Genomic DNA, 12,603 nt, shown 5'->3' with positions numbered 1-12,603 from the left:
TTTCACACAGATTAAGATCTCAGGAACACACAGGAGCACAAACAGCAGGACTAAATCAACACAGCTGAACTGAAGAAAAAAAAAAAACATCAGTTAAAACTTTAAAGGTCCAGTGTGAAGGATTTAGGGGGTCATATTGGCAGAAATGGAATATAATAAATATGTTTCTTAAAAAAGCTTTAAAAGAACATGAAAAATCCATTTGTTAGAAACATGAGCGCTGTGTGGTATTTATTTATTTATTTGGATAGTCAGTACCAAGGTAGAAAGTACTTGCCTGGGATCCATACAAGCAAACATTACATCATAGTGTAACACAAATATGAAGTTTAAAATCCAAGGTAAAAGGAACTACATACAGCCAAAATACAAGAAAACACACAAAAAAATGTTGCACCGCCATGTTTCTACAGTAGCCAAGAGCAGACAAACCAAACGCTGGGTCCTGGCATATGCCTGAGGTGTGCAGTTAATTTTTAATGCAGTCTGATTGAGATTAAGATCTTAAGAACACAATCAGTAAGACAACATCAACACAGGAACAACACAACTACACATATAAAAAGAAATAAAACAGAAAAAAAGAAAATAAACAGTCACATGAATCATTAAAAAAAAAAACATCAAATAAAACTTTAAAGGTCCAGTGTGAAGGATTTAAGGATATATATATATATATATATATATATATATATATATATATATATATATATATATATATATATATATATATGTATATACATATATATATATATATATATATATGTGTGTGTGTGTGTGTATACTATCCCCCTCTGGGATGAGAGCGTGGGAAAAACACTGATTTGACCATGATTTTAATGGGAAACTGCTTTATTCAGTGTTTTTACTGGTTTTAATCACGTTGTCTGTTTGCTTTGAAGAGGAGAAGACCTCTGCGGATAATTCAGCTCCGGGTAAAAACTTTCTGAATGTCTGGGGCCTGTTGAACAAACACCTTAAGTTAAGATTTTCCTAAAAGTCCTAGTCAAAGTTTCCTCATAATAAAATTTGTTGCACAAAACACCCTCAAGTCTTCTCCTTAAAGTTTCTTTAAAATGTTTACTTAAGTATTTATCCCTCAACTGTTGCACAAAAGACTTAGCAGCCAAAGCAAGGTAAAAATAAACGTAAGGTACCTCTGACTCTATCTTAACTGCAACACGATCAAGTTTATGGTGATAAATGAAAAATACTATCACACCCTGAGAAAAGTGTTCTGCGACCAGACAGATACATTTTTGATTTTACACTTTAGATTTGACTGAATTCATTTTAGGATGTGTTTTCTATGGTTGTATTCCCCCAGATGTGTTATATTTTCCTCCTCTGACCGATATGGTTTTCTTGTCTTCTTTTCTTATGCTATTTTTCACTAAGTATAACCAACTTTGTGAAGCGAAAACAGGCATCACAAGCTGTCAAAGCTCTTTCAGTGCAGTAAATTAGTTTTTCCCTCACAAAGAAAACCTTTTAAGGGATTCTGTGCAACTGTGTTAGTCCCTATGCTAAAGAGAAATTAAGCCTTAGGTGTCATACTTATGGTAGAAAACTTAAGGTGTTTTGTGCAACTGGTTCCTGGATCTTAAGTTATCAGAGAAAATAAGTGAGCAAACATTTACAGGTGCTGGGCAGGCAAACCATCTGCGACATGCTGAACAGCCTTGGAGAAATACTGATTTGTAACGTGAAACTGCGTTATTCAGTGTTTTTACTGATTTAAATCACCTGCTCCATTTGGTTTGGAGAGAAGGGGACTTCTGTGGATTTTTCGGCTTCTGGTAGAAACCTCTTGACCGTCTGGATCTTAAGTTAGTCTGTTTGTTTTGGAGAGGAGGAGACCTCTGTGGACAATCCAGCTCCTGGTAAAAACCTCCTGAACAATGAGCACTGAGGATGAACACCGGGAGAAGTTTCAGCTGATTGCAATCTGCATTTCTCACCACTAGACAGAGATGCCACTAAATCCCCCTAAATCATACAACTGGCAATTAAGTCGGAACTGTAACGTGTCCTGTAGTTACTGCATTTAAATGAAAGACTAATTGTGAGGTTGTTTGGAAGCTTTAAGAGTACAGATTTATAAATGAATAACATGGTCTTTCTCTTGATTGTAAGGAAGTCCATCACCTATGTAACACAGAAAACAATGATGAGTATGGAGTTTGTCATTTGCAATAAAGCCTTATGATACACAGGATTTAACTGCTCAAATGTTGATGGAGCAACATGACAACACAGATTATCTCCACAGTCAGGTACAAACATGAAGGTTGATTGAGTAACAGTTTTAAATCTGGACCAAGACAGACATCCTTTGATTCTGTACGAGAAGCCTGGTTTGGTTTTATTGTTTGAGTAAGCTGAAGCTTGCATCATCGTCTGGCGGAAAGCCAAATTCCTAAATATTTGTATGACTCAGTGAGAGTAATTAGGGTGCCATTTACAGTTTGGATGGCAGGAACGTGACAGGTGGACATGGAGAAAGCCACATACTTTGTCTCTTCAGCATTTAAAACTACCCTGTGATTAAGGAGGGATAATAGGAAAGCAACAAGCGCAGACTGAAGATGAGTCAGGGCCAGGCCAGGCTGGGGTGAAGCCTGGGGCATATAAAACTGTAACATCAGCAAAAATATGTCATTGAGGATGTGATTAGGATGAACTGTGATATGTGTAATATAAACAGCCACAGACCAGCAACTTATTGCTCAAGAGTAAAGCGGTGCAGGGTTCTTCTGCATATTTAGAAGTCCTGCGTTTTTACCTTCAGGCTGTAATTTATCCTCCCACCCAAAACACAAATAAGTTAAGTACTGCAGCCAAGAACTTCATTCATTGTAAACATTAACAACAGAGACATATTTGACATGATCGGATCAACCTGGTACAGGGCCCCAAGGGCAAAAGAAAATTGCTGCTGGGCACCAACTGACCCCCTTCTATCTCATTCAACTGTATGTATACTGTTACTTCCAAGTTCCCATTTAATAGTTGCTACACAAATAAAAGCATCACTAATCTCAGAAGGAAAACTAAAACTCCCACTTTGCAGTTGTATGTCTCTGCAAACGTACGTATGCCGTATGCTGTTGTGAACATTTATGCTTGTGCAGTGGTGTCTGTGTCACTCTGCAGTTACACTTCCAAATCACTGATCGGCAGTGGGGTTTCTGTGAAGTGCTGTTAAGTGTCTTTGATTCAATACACACATTAAACACACATTAATCATACATTAAACACACATTAAACATGGCTTAATAGAGATAGTTTCAAACACAAGTACACAAATCTGCTTCACGATAACTCGCAGCATTCACAAACAAACAGTTGTCTTTATCCGGCACATTTTTCCCACAAATACAACATGCTAACGTTATTAGCACAAGCCTATGGCGTTTTACATTGTATAAATTAGCCTAGTGGCTAGTGGACTTTTCCTCTTCTCATATGAAGCCAGGGACGACACCGATATTTAACAAAGGTAACATAACAAAATTCTGCTCCATTTCAACTCACAAGGTTCACTGACAAAACAACTGTCTTATACTAAAGGCCCGAACATACTTGGGCGGAACGTACGCGGAACGGACTCCGCGGAGGTCCGCGCAGACTCAAAGCGGACGTCTGCAAGCCCTGTGCGCGCAGAGCTCAGATTTTACAACCGTGCGGACTCCGCTCCGCGCACCAGTGACTGCTCGGCATGTATTTTTCACATCGCGGGGATTTTTCACGGACATTTTTACAGGAAACTACAACGTGGAAGTGCGCTCGACTATGAAAGCCAGAATGACTGCGGACATTCCTCGCGGAGTCCATTCCGCGTATGTTCCGCCCAAGTATGTTCGGGCCTTAAATACGTTTTCCAAACAAATACAACATGCTAACGTTATTAGCACAAGCCTATGGCATTTTACATTGTATAAATTAGCCTAGTGAAGAGCAGAGATTTCCTCTCCACATAAGAAGCCAGGATAAATCACACACAAGGCTTAAAATGCTATTTTTGTGGAGGCTTTATTGTCTTCACAATTTATTGTTTCTTTGGTGTAAAATTAAAGTCAATAAAAGCTTTGTTTCCACTGAGGGAAATGGTTTCAGCATACAAAAAAAGACAGGAGGTCTGCATCGCCGTGACGTATGTTACATTCCTGGGGAGGTGTGCGTCAGGTTACGGCATAGGGTACGGCATTGATTCAACACAGAAGTATAAATCCTGCATTATAGTTTACAATCATGTCTGCAGGCACGTGCACAGACAGACCCCAGGTGGTGCTCAAACACCTGCCGTTTTGCCCTCTGTATAGATAAAAGCCCTTTTTGCAAGACATTTTTTCAATTTCTTTTCATCATTTTACAGTTTAGTTTTTACATTTGGCTAATGGCATCCATTCTCAATGAAAAGCATGTTGTATGTCAGATAACTGCATTTGAGTCGAGCCCCTGCCCCTCTCTCTACAACTTCCCCTGTCAATGTCACCACAGTTAACCAACACAAATCGAGTGCCCTGCAGAGCAGCATCATGTCACCTGTCACCATGTCTAATTTAGGCAATGACCCACCATCGAGCTTAACGACAAGTCAGCTAGTTGGCCTCAAGGTAAAATCACACCATCTCCCTCCAACTCTCTGGCTGATTTGGGTTCACCCACTGCCTAATGCCAGAGACAGACGCCGAATTGCTTTCCCACTTCCACATCTTTTTAACCAGAACTCAACTTCAAATATTGTTTATATCCCCCATAGACCCTTTTACTGTTAGTAAACAGTATGATGTTTTTTTGGTGGGCGGGGCTTAGCTGGAGGCAAAACAATTCTCCACATACGATAGCTGATGCTAGCTAACAAGTTCTGTTGGCTTGTTTTAGACAATGGAGGAAGATGATGCGAGTGGTGAATCAGAAATACTCATTCTGAGTGCTGGAGCGCACTCTGACACAAACTGGACCGTTCATAAATTCGAGCTCTGTCTGAATGCACCGTCCAGTTATCCAGAGCACCGCACTCTCAGAGTGGCAGAGCGCACTCTGGGCACTCTGTCCGTGGAGACGGAACAGCGGAGCGTCGAGCGGAGTGAATGTGTGATTAACTTCACCGTTCGTTGATTCATGTAGAAATATAACACTCCGTATCTTCCACCAACAGGGCTCTCATTTTAGTGTAGAGCATCAGACTTAATTTATGAAAGCACCATGTCAGGTCACTCACTCTCCGGGACCGCCAGTGTTACTTGAATAAGTAAACACTGACCAACAAGACCAGACTGGCCGACCCGTGTGCTCGCACTCAGTAGATGGATGATGTCACAGGAAGCCAATCTTACAAAGGAGGACCACACTTGTTTGTTTTGCTATGGAAGCTAACCTTAGCTAATGTGCTAAAAAAAAGTTACAGAGTTACAGAGAAATCCAATATTCCTCTTAATCCCTCCCCAGTTTCTGATGAGGTGGACATGATAACCCTTAATACACAACACAACAAGACCACATTTTAAGACTCCGATGTAGCCTACAGCCCTGTGGTGGAGAGTTGTGTTTTAGCTAACAAACTGATGTCATTGTGACGTCGGCCCTAAAAGGGTGTATACTGCAGATTTGATAATTAATTTAAATAAACCTGACATGCGTTTTGGTGCTGCACATACATGGTGTGCACAAAAGGGCGCAGAGGAGCGCGAAGCTGCACAGACCTGTTCTCTAGGATTATCTTATTAAAGTTTATTTAGAAGATACTTAGAAGAACTAGTATGTGACTTATTGAAAAAAAGAAGAGGAGGACAAGAAAATGAGGAGTACAAAGGAAAGCAGTGGAGGAGAGGAGAGCAGAACGCACTTGAAGCCTGATTGATGTAACTAAGCACAGGCCTGCTTGTAGTTTGTAGGGTGGCTTGGTGTATTGTTTATTTTATTTATAGACCACTAAAGTGCGCACAGTGTGTCATTGTTTTCTTTGTGTGTGCCTGTTATAAATAACTGATAAATGTTCTGTGTGTGTGTGTAGCAGCTGTGAGGTGTATATGGTATAGATATTTAGACACCTCAGACAAACATTTCTCCCACTCATTCCTGTGCACAAATGTACTGAATGTACTGCGACCTCCAGAGCTCTTCTACTGCAGACAGACACACAGAGACCTCCTGGCAGGATGTGCTTTGCAAGCAAGCAAACAAAAAAAAATCCTAATGCCCACATGCAAAAAAATTTGTGGAAGGGATGCTTTTTTTTCCACTTGAGCACCTGCCCCACAACATGTCTGAAAACATGGATGCTTCACCCGGCAGCAAAGAAGATTTGCGCAATCAGCGCAGTTTCAAGATGAGTGTCACCAATTAAGTATCTGACCAAATGTCTGTCCTTCTGTTCCTGAGATATGAAGATGAGTAATGGACAGAAAAGTGTTTAATGCAGAACATTATGATGTCACAGTGAAGTTGACCTTTACTGTCATGACTTCATTGTTTTATTCTATTTGACATTGTGTGAAGTTTTGTCAGAATTAGAGTATGAATTTCTGAATTATGGCCAAAAACATGTTTTGTGAGGTCACAGTGACCTTGACCTTTGACCTTCAACCACCAAATTCTAATTGGGTCATTCTTGGGTCCAACTGGAAGTTTGTGCCAAATTTGGGGAAAGTCTCTCAAGGTGTTCTCGAGGTACTTGTTCACAAGAATGAGATGGATGCAAGGTCACAGTGACCTTAACCTTTAACCACAAAATTCTAATCAGTTAATTGTTGAGTCCAAGTGAATGTTTGTGTCAAATTTGGGAAAAACAACTCCTCATTGTGACCTTTTGGCCACCAAAATCTAATCAAAATCAAGATCTTTAGTGAGATATCATGAAACAAGACAGAGACTGACTCAAGGTCACAATGACCTTTGACCACCAAAGTCTAATCATATCATCCTTAAGTCAGGGTAGATATTTGTGCCAAATTTGAGGAAATCCCCTCCAGGTATTATAGAGACATCACAATTACCAGAATCTGATGAACAAGATCAAAGTGACCTTGAACTTTGACCACCAAAATCTAATCAGTTCATCATGAAGTCCAACTGGACATTTGTGCCAAATTTGAGGACATTTTTTCAGTGTGTTCTTGAGATATCAGGTTCACAAGAATGAAATGGATGCAAGGCCACAGTGACCTTGACGTCTGACTACCAACGTCTAATCAGTTCAACTTTGAGTCTAAGTAGATGTTTGTGCTAAATTTGAGGAAATTTCCTCCAGGTGTTCTAGAGACATCACATTTGTAAGAATGCAACACACAAGGTAAAAGTGACCTTGAACTTTGACCTTTGACCACCAAATTCAAATCAGCTCATCCTTCACTCAAAGTGATGTTTGTGCCAAGTTTGCAGAAATTTCCTCAGGCCGTTCTTGGGACATTAGGTTCATGAGAATGAGACAGACAGACAATCCAAAAACATAAGCCTCTGGCCACAGCTGTTGCCAGTGTGGAGGCGAAAATAAATGTGCAAACAAAATCCATTATTTTGAAACACCTGTGATTTTCAGGATGAATGTACTGATTGTAAGAGCTGGTAACAATGAGGCCAAAGAAATGAAACATCATGATCTGATCCTAATTTCAAATTTTACACTGAGCAGGGATCAGATTTGATCATTTGATCAGTTACAGCCTAAATTAACAATTATTGGTTTCTATTCATTATATATCAGTTATGAATGTCTTGTTTGGTGTCTAGTCCAGACATAGATTTTGACCTGGTAGCTTAATTTGTTATAGTGTCTCAAACCAACCCCAGTCACCAACATCCACATTACTCAGTCATTGTACCTAGAGAACAATGACAAGATGCGTGAAGAGAAAAACCTCATGACAGACTTTATAGTGGTCTACTGAAGATGATATCTTCAAACATGTTCACCCATACACCTGCTGCTGTGAGTCTTCTGTTGAAATGTTTGCTGTTATTCTAGGAATTAAAAATAAATGTCAGGCAAAGTGTTCCCAGGCTTTAAATAATTTAGAGGAGCTTCAGAGGTATCCTTACTGCGGATTCGCCAGCAGATGGTTGTCTTTCACACAGAGGAGAGGACACAGTTTGACACAGTGACATGGAGTTAATAAAACAATGTAGAGTTTCAGTTACTCACACAGCAAGACAAGTAAAAACTCATCGTTCATGACATGAAATAACTATACACCTGTCTGTTCGTCTGCCTAAATTAAAAAAAAAAAAAAAGATAATAATTATATTTGCAACAATCAGTGAGAAAACAAAGCTTATTCTTACCAGTCCAAAGGAATGTGTTGAAAACTGCTAATGGTATTATCCTATCATCACCACCTTAATGTGGTGGAGGGGGTGCATGTCTGTCTGATCATTTTGGAGCAATACCCTTAACCCAACAGGAAATCAGCCATTTTGAATTTTGTACACAATTTTTGTGCATTTCTTGGGTTGCACTGTAACAAATTCCTCCCAACAAATTTAATCCAACTGAGTTCAAATTTTGTCTGCGCCATCTAAAGACATTGGACATCAAAAGCTGCTTAAGGCTTGAGTTTTTATCCATGTGACCGTGACAAGCAGTCAAATTTCCATGTGTTGCCACCAAACAGGAAGTTGTTGTAACTTCTGTGTACCTTGTTCAATACGCACTAAACTTGACATGTTTTAAAAGGGTTCAGGCCTAAAGACAACTACATGCTCATTAGCTGTCATGGTGATTGTGCCACCTTCTGGCAACAGGAAGTAGGTCTTTTCAGACACTTACCACTAAAATAAAGAAACCTACCATAGTGTGCACCTTGTATCACAATCATAATTTGTTCAGCAGAGCTATACTGGAAGGTATGAAAGATTTCCGCCCTACTTGGGACTTCTAACGGGCTTAACTTTCGTTCTTGTCCTGCCTTGTTTCCCCCTAACACCCGTGGTGTTGTTAAACTAAAGGACAGCTTTTTTGATCAGTGTCTGATGCTGCAAGTCACTGCCCAAGCGCCGGATTTTGATGTCCTCAGAGTGAGACTGGGTTGGGTGTTGAACTCTGCTGTGTTCAACGCTGCACTCTGACAGAATGTATTATGAATGAATGACAGTTCTCACTCTCACTTTGTTGTCATGTTTCAGCCTGATCAAGAAGGACAGTGAGGATGTCAGCGCCAGTGTCCCTACTGGGCTGGTACGATCTGGACCAGGAGCTGATCCTGGTGCTGGAGAGACCAGTTCCCGCCTTGGACCTGCTGAAATATGTCAAGGACAACGGGGGCTCCCTACAGGAGGAGGAGGCCAAGGTAAACTACTGAAGGATCCTTGTGAATGTGTGTGTTTGAGGCTTCAAGAGGGACTTAGTAGAGTGACCTGTATAGTGACCTGTAACTTAACATGTAGCCAGGGTCACTGGGGGCAAGTTCAGGACATCTTGCAGAATATCAGATGGGGCTGATATTTTTTTGGCCATCACTTATGGTTGGTGATTATGATGACACTATACTCACCAAATTGATTGTTGAGATCTAGGTACACTTGACATTTTGAAAGAGAAGTCTGAAGCAAGAAACAAACAGTTTATCACTGAGACAGGATGTAAACAAAGACTCAGCTCAGCCAAACACACAGATCACACAGGTCATCACCGACTATACTGAAAATCTCTGAAGGATTTCACCACCTACGTACCTACAGGCTTGAAAGATGGTTTTGCATCTTACAGATGTGGTGAACTTCAGTCACAGCAGCTAATCCAGAGTCACAACCATGAAAAAATGTCAAAGCTCCTCTCTGATCCCTCCCTGTCTTTTTGTCTTTCAGATCATACTGAAGCAGCTCTTCGATGCAGCACATGAACTTTAGCATCAGCGCATCTTCCACCGGGACATCAAGGTGGCAGATATCCTCATCGAGACCGGCTCAAATGTCCCACGCGTACGAATAATCGACTTTGGCCTGAGCTGCTTTTTCAAAGACAAGTCCACCTATCGCGTCTTCTACGGTAAGATGTCCAGCTTCTACTCCCCGCACTGTACTAACTTACCTATCTCTGACTTTTACATTCAAACAAAGTTGCACCTCCTCCTCCTCAACCTCACCATTATTATTATGTCTGTGTATTCTAGGTACCTCTTCCCACTGCCCTCCAGAGTGGCACAGCAGCAGTACCTACACGGCTGGTCCCACCGCGGTGTGGCAGATGGGCGTGGTCCTGTTTGAGACACTCCACAGGAACACAAAGTTTGAGATGAAGAAGTTCCTGATAAATGAGCTGAGGATCAGCGAGGAGCGTCCTGAGGCTAAGAAAAAGACACGCCAGCAGACACAAATCTGTTGAGTTTAGATCACGTTCAGATGGATCACCTTCACCTTTCGTCTTCTTTCCCTCCAGACTGCCAGGATTTCTTGAGGGCACGTTTGTCCAAAGACCCCAACCAGCATCCGACCCTGGAGGAGCTCAAATGTCACTCATGGCTGAGATAAACCCACACACACACACATCATATCCTAACACCAGTCAATGAATCCATCCAATGCCATATATCAGGGTTGTAAACTGGTCACATTTCCGTGAAAATTGCTGTTCTGGATCCAAAATAGGACATATGTGAGATATGTCTTTATTTACTCCAGAAAGTGGCGTCCCTCGCTGTCAACTTCACGCCTCCTTGCTGTGGCCGTGTCTGCCGCCTCACAGGAAATGTCTGTTTAGAAACCGTTCGTTTGCTTTGGTTTTCCATCTGTTCATGAAAACACATTAGCTCCATCTTTGTAGTTCCTGCTTGGTGCAAGTCTACAAACTGTGTGATAGTTCTGCCATCGTGAAGCTGGACAGGAAAAAATGCAAAGTGATTTTGCTTGATTAACCAGTCGTGTGAGGCGGACTTCGGTTCATGGGACACGTGTGGCCCATGAACCAATGTTCACGTTTGGACATGCCTGCTCTAGCGTGTGCAGATAGTTTAAAAAAAATCTCTTCCTGGTGGGGCAGCTTTGTCACCTTTTACACTCCTGATGAGACTAAATGACACACAACCACTAACACCGTTCTGTCTCACAGGAAGGAGGATTTGCTGCTTGACGTAATCAATTTGGCTGATTGGATGGACTTTCTGGCAGATCCTGTAGTGACCCCAGCCGTCCGAGGAAAGGGGATCTCTCTTCGAATTGCCTTTCCCGAGGTTTCTTCCCAACTTCCTTACAGCCTCAGGATTTTGGGGAGTTTTTCCTCGTCTTCTTAGAGAGCTTGGGCTGGGTCAGGACTGCTGCTGATGCGGGCATGTGAAGCCCAATAAGCCTTACGTGATGTATGCTAATCTGTAACACCGAACAACAAAAATAAACCTTTATTAAATTTGAAATCAAATGAATTTGTTTTGTTTAGACCAGATGACCATCACACCCTCTGTCTGATGCATTTTAAGTTAAATAAGGTTTTAATCCACCTCCAGGCTTTTGTCTACATTAAAGTGAAGACACAGGCAAAATAAATAAAACTGAGATGATCTTAAAAAAAAAAAAATCACCAGTTTCACACTGTGATAATCAGTGGATCAGAGTTTGTAAATAAATTACACATGGAGTTTTGATTACTTTATCAGACATTTTAGGTTTCAGTAAAAATGTTTACTCACTTCCTCTTTCAGTAAGAAAAGACAACTTAAAATATTGATAATGCTAATAATAATAATAAAAAGAAGAGGTGGACCTTTCAAAGCAATGTTACAAGGTGCTTTACATGGGAAAATAAGATTAAAATACCCTACTAATATACACTCACTGGCCACTTTATTAGGTACACCTTGCTGGTACCAGTTTGGACCCCCTTTTTAATTCTTGGTGTCATAGATTCAACAAGGTGCTGGAAACATTCCTCAGAGATTTTGGTCCATATTGACATGATGACATCACACAGTTGCTGCAGATTTGTCAGCTGCACATCCATGATGAGAATCTCCCGTTCCACCACATCCCAAAGGTGCTCTATTGGACTGAGATCTGGTGACTGTGGAGGCCATTGGAGTACAGTGAACATTGTCATGTTCAAGAAACCAGTTTGAGATGATCTGAGCTTTGTGACATGGTGCGTTATCCTGCTGGAAGTGGCCATCAGAAGATGGGTACACTGTGGTCATAAAGGGATGGACACGGTCAGCAACAATACTCAGGTAGGCTGTGGTGTTTAAACCATGCTCAGTTGGTACTAAGAAAATCTCCCCCACACCATTACACCACCAGCAGCAGCCTGAACCGTTGATACAAGGCAGGATGGATCCATGCTTCCATCTGAATGTGGTTTTCCAATCTTCTATTGTCCAGTTTTGGTGAGCCTGTGTGAATTGTAGCATCAGTTTCCTGTTGTTAGCTGACAGGAGTGGCACCTGGTGTGGTCTTCTGCTGCTGTAGCCCATCTGCTTCAAGGTTGGACGTGTTGTTAGTTCAGAGATGGTCTTCTGCAGACCTTGGTTGTAACCAGTGGTTATTTGACTTCCTGTTGCCTTTCTATCATCTTGAACCAGTCTGGCCATTCTCCTCTGACCTCTGGCATCAACAAGGCATTTTGGCTCACTGGATATTTTCTCTTTTTGGGACCATCCTCTGTAAACCCTAGAGATG

At 41.2% G+C, this 12,603-nt stretch overlaps 1 protein-coding gene across 1 annotated transcript; it reads left to right on the top strand.

The window, feature by feature from the left end:
* The first annotated feature begins 9,149 nt into the window (after positions 1-9,149).
* On the top strand, positions 9,150-11,076 carry LOC125898601 (serine/threonine-protein kinase pim-1-like). Its single transcript, XM_049592441.1, is given in 4 exon segments — positions 9,150-9,290; positions 9,808-9,988; positions 10,113-10,277; positions 10,379-11,076. Coding segments are annotated over 4 exon segments (579 nt in total). The 3' UTR covers positions 10,471-11,076.
* The last annotated feature ends 1,527 nt before the right edge of the window (positions 11,077-12,603 follow it).

This window comes from Epinephelus fuscoguttatus, linkage group LG12 (assembly GCF_011397635.1).
Source record: "Epinephelus fuscoguttatus linkage group LG12, E.fuscoguttatus.final_Chr_v1".
Lineage (NCBI taxonomy): Eukaryota > Metazoa > Chordata > Actinopteri > Perciformes > Serranidae > Epinephelus > Epinephelus fuscoguttatus.
The sequence above is the reverse complement of the archived record's forward strand: the minus strand, read 5'-3'. Positions and strand labels throughout refer to the sequence as shown.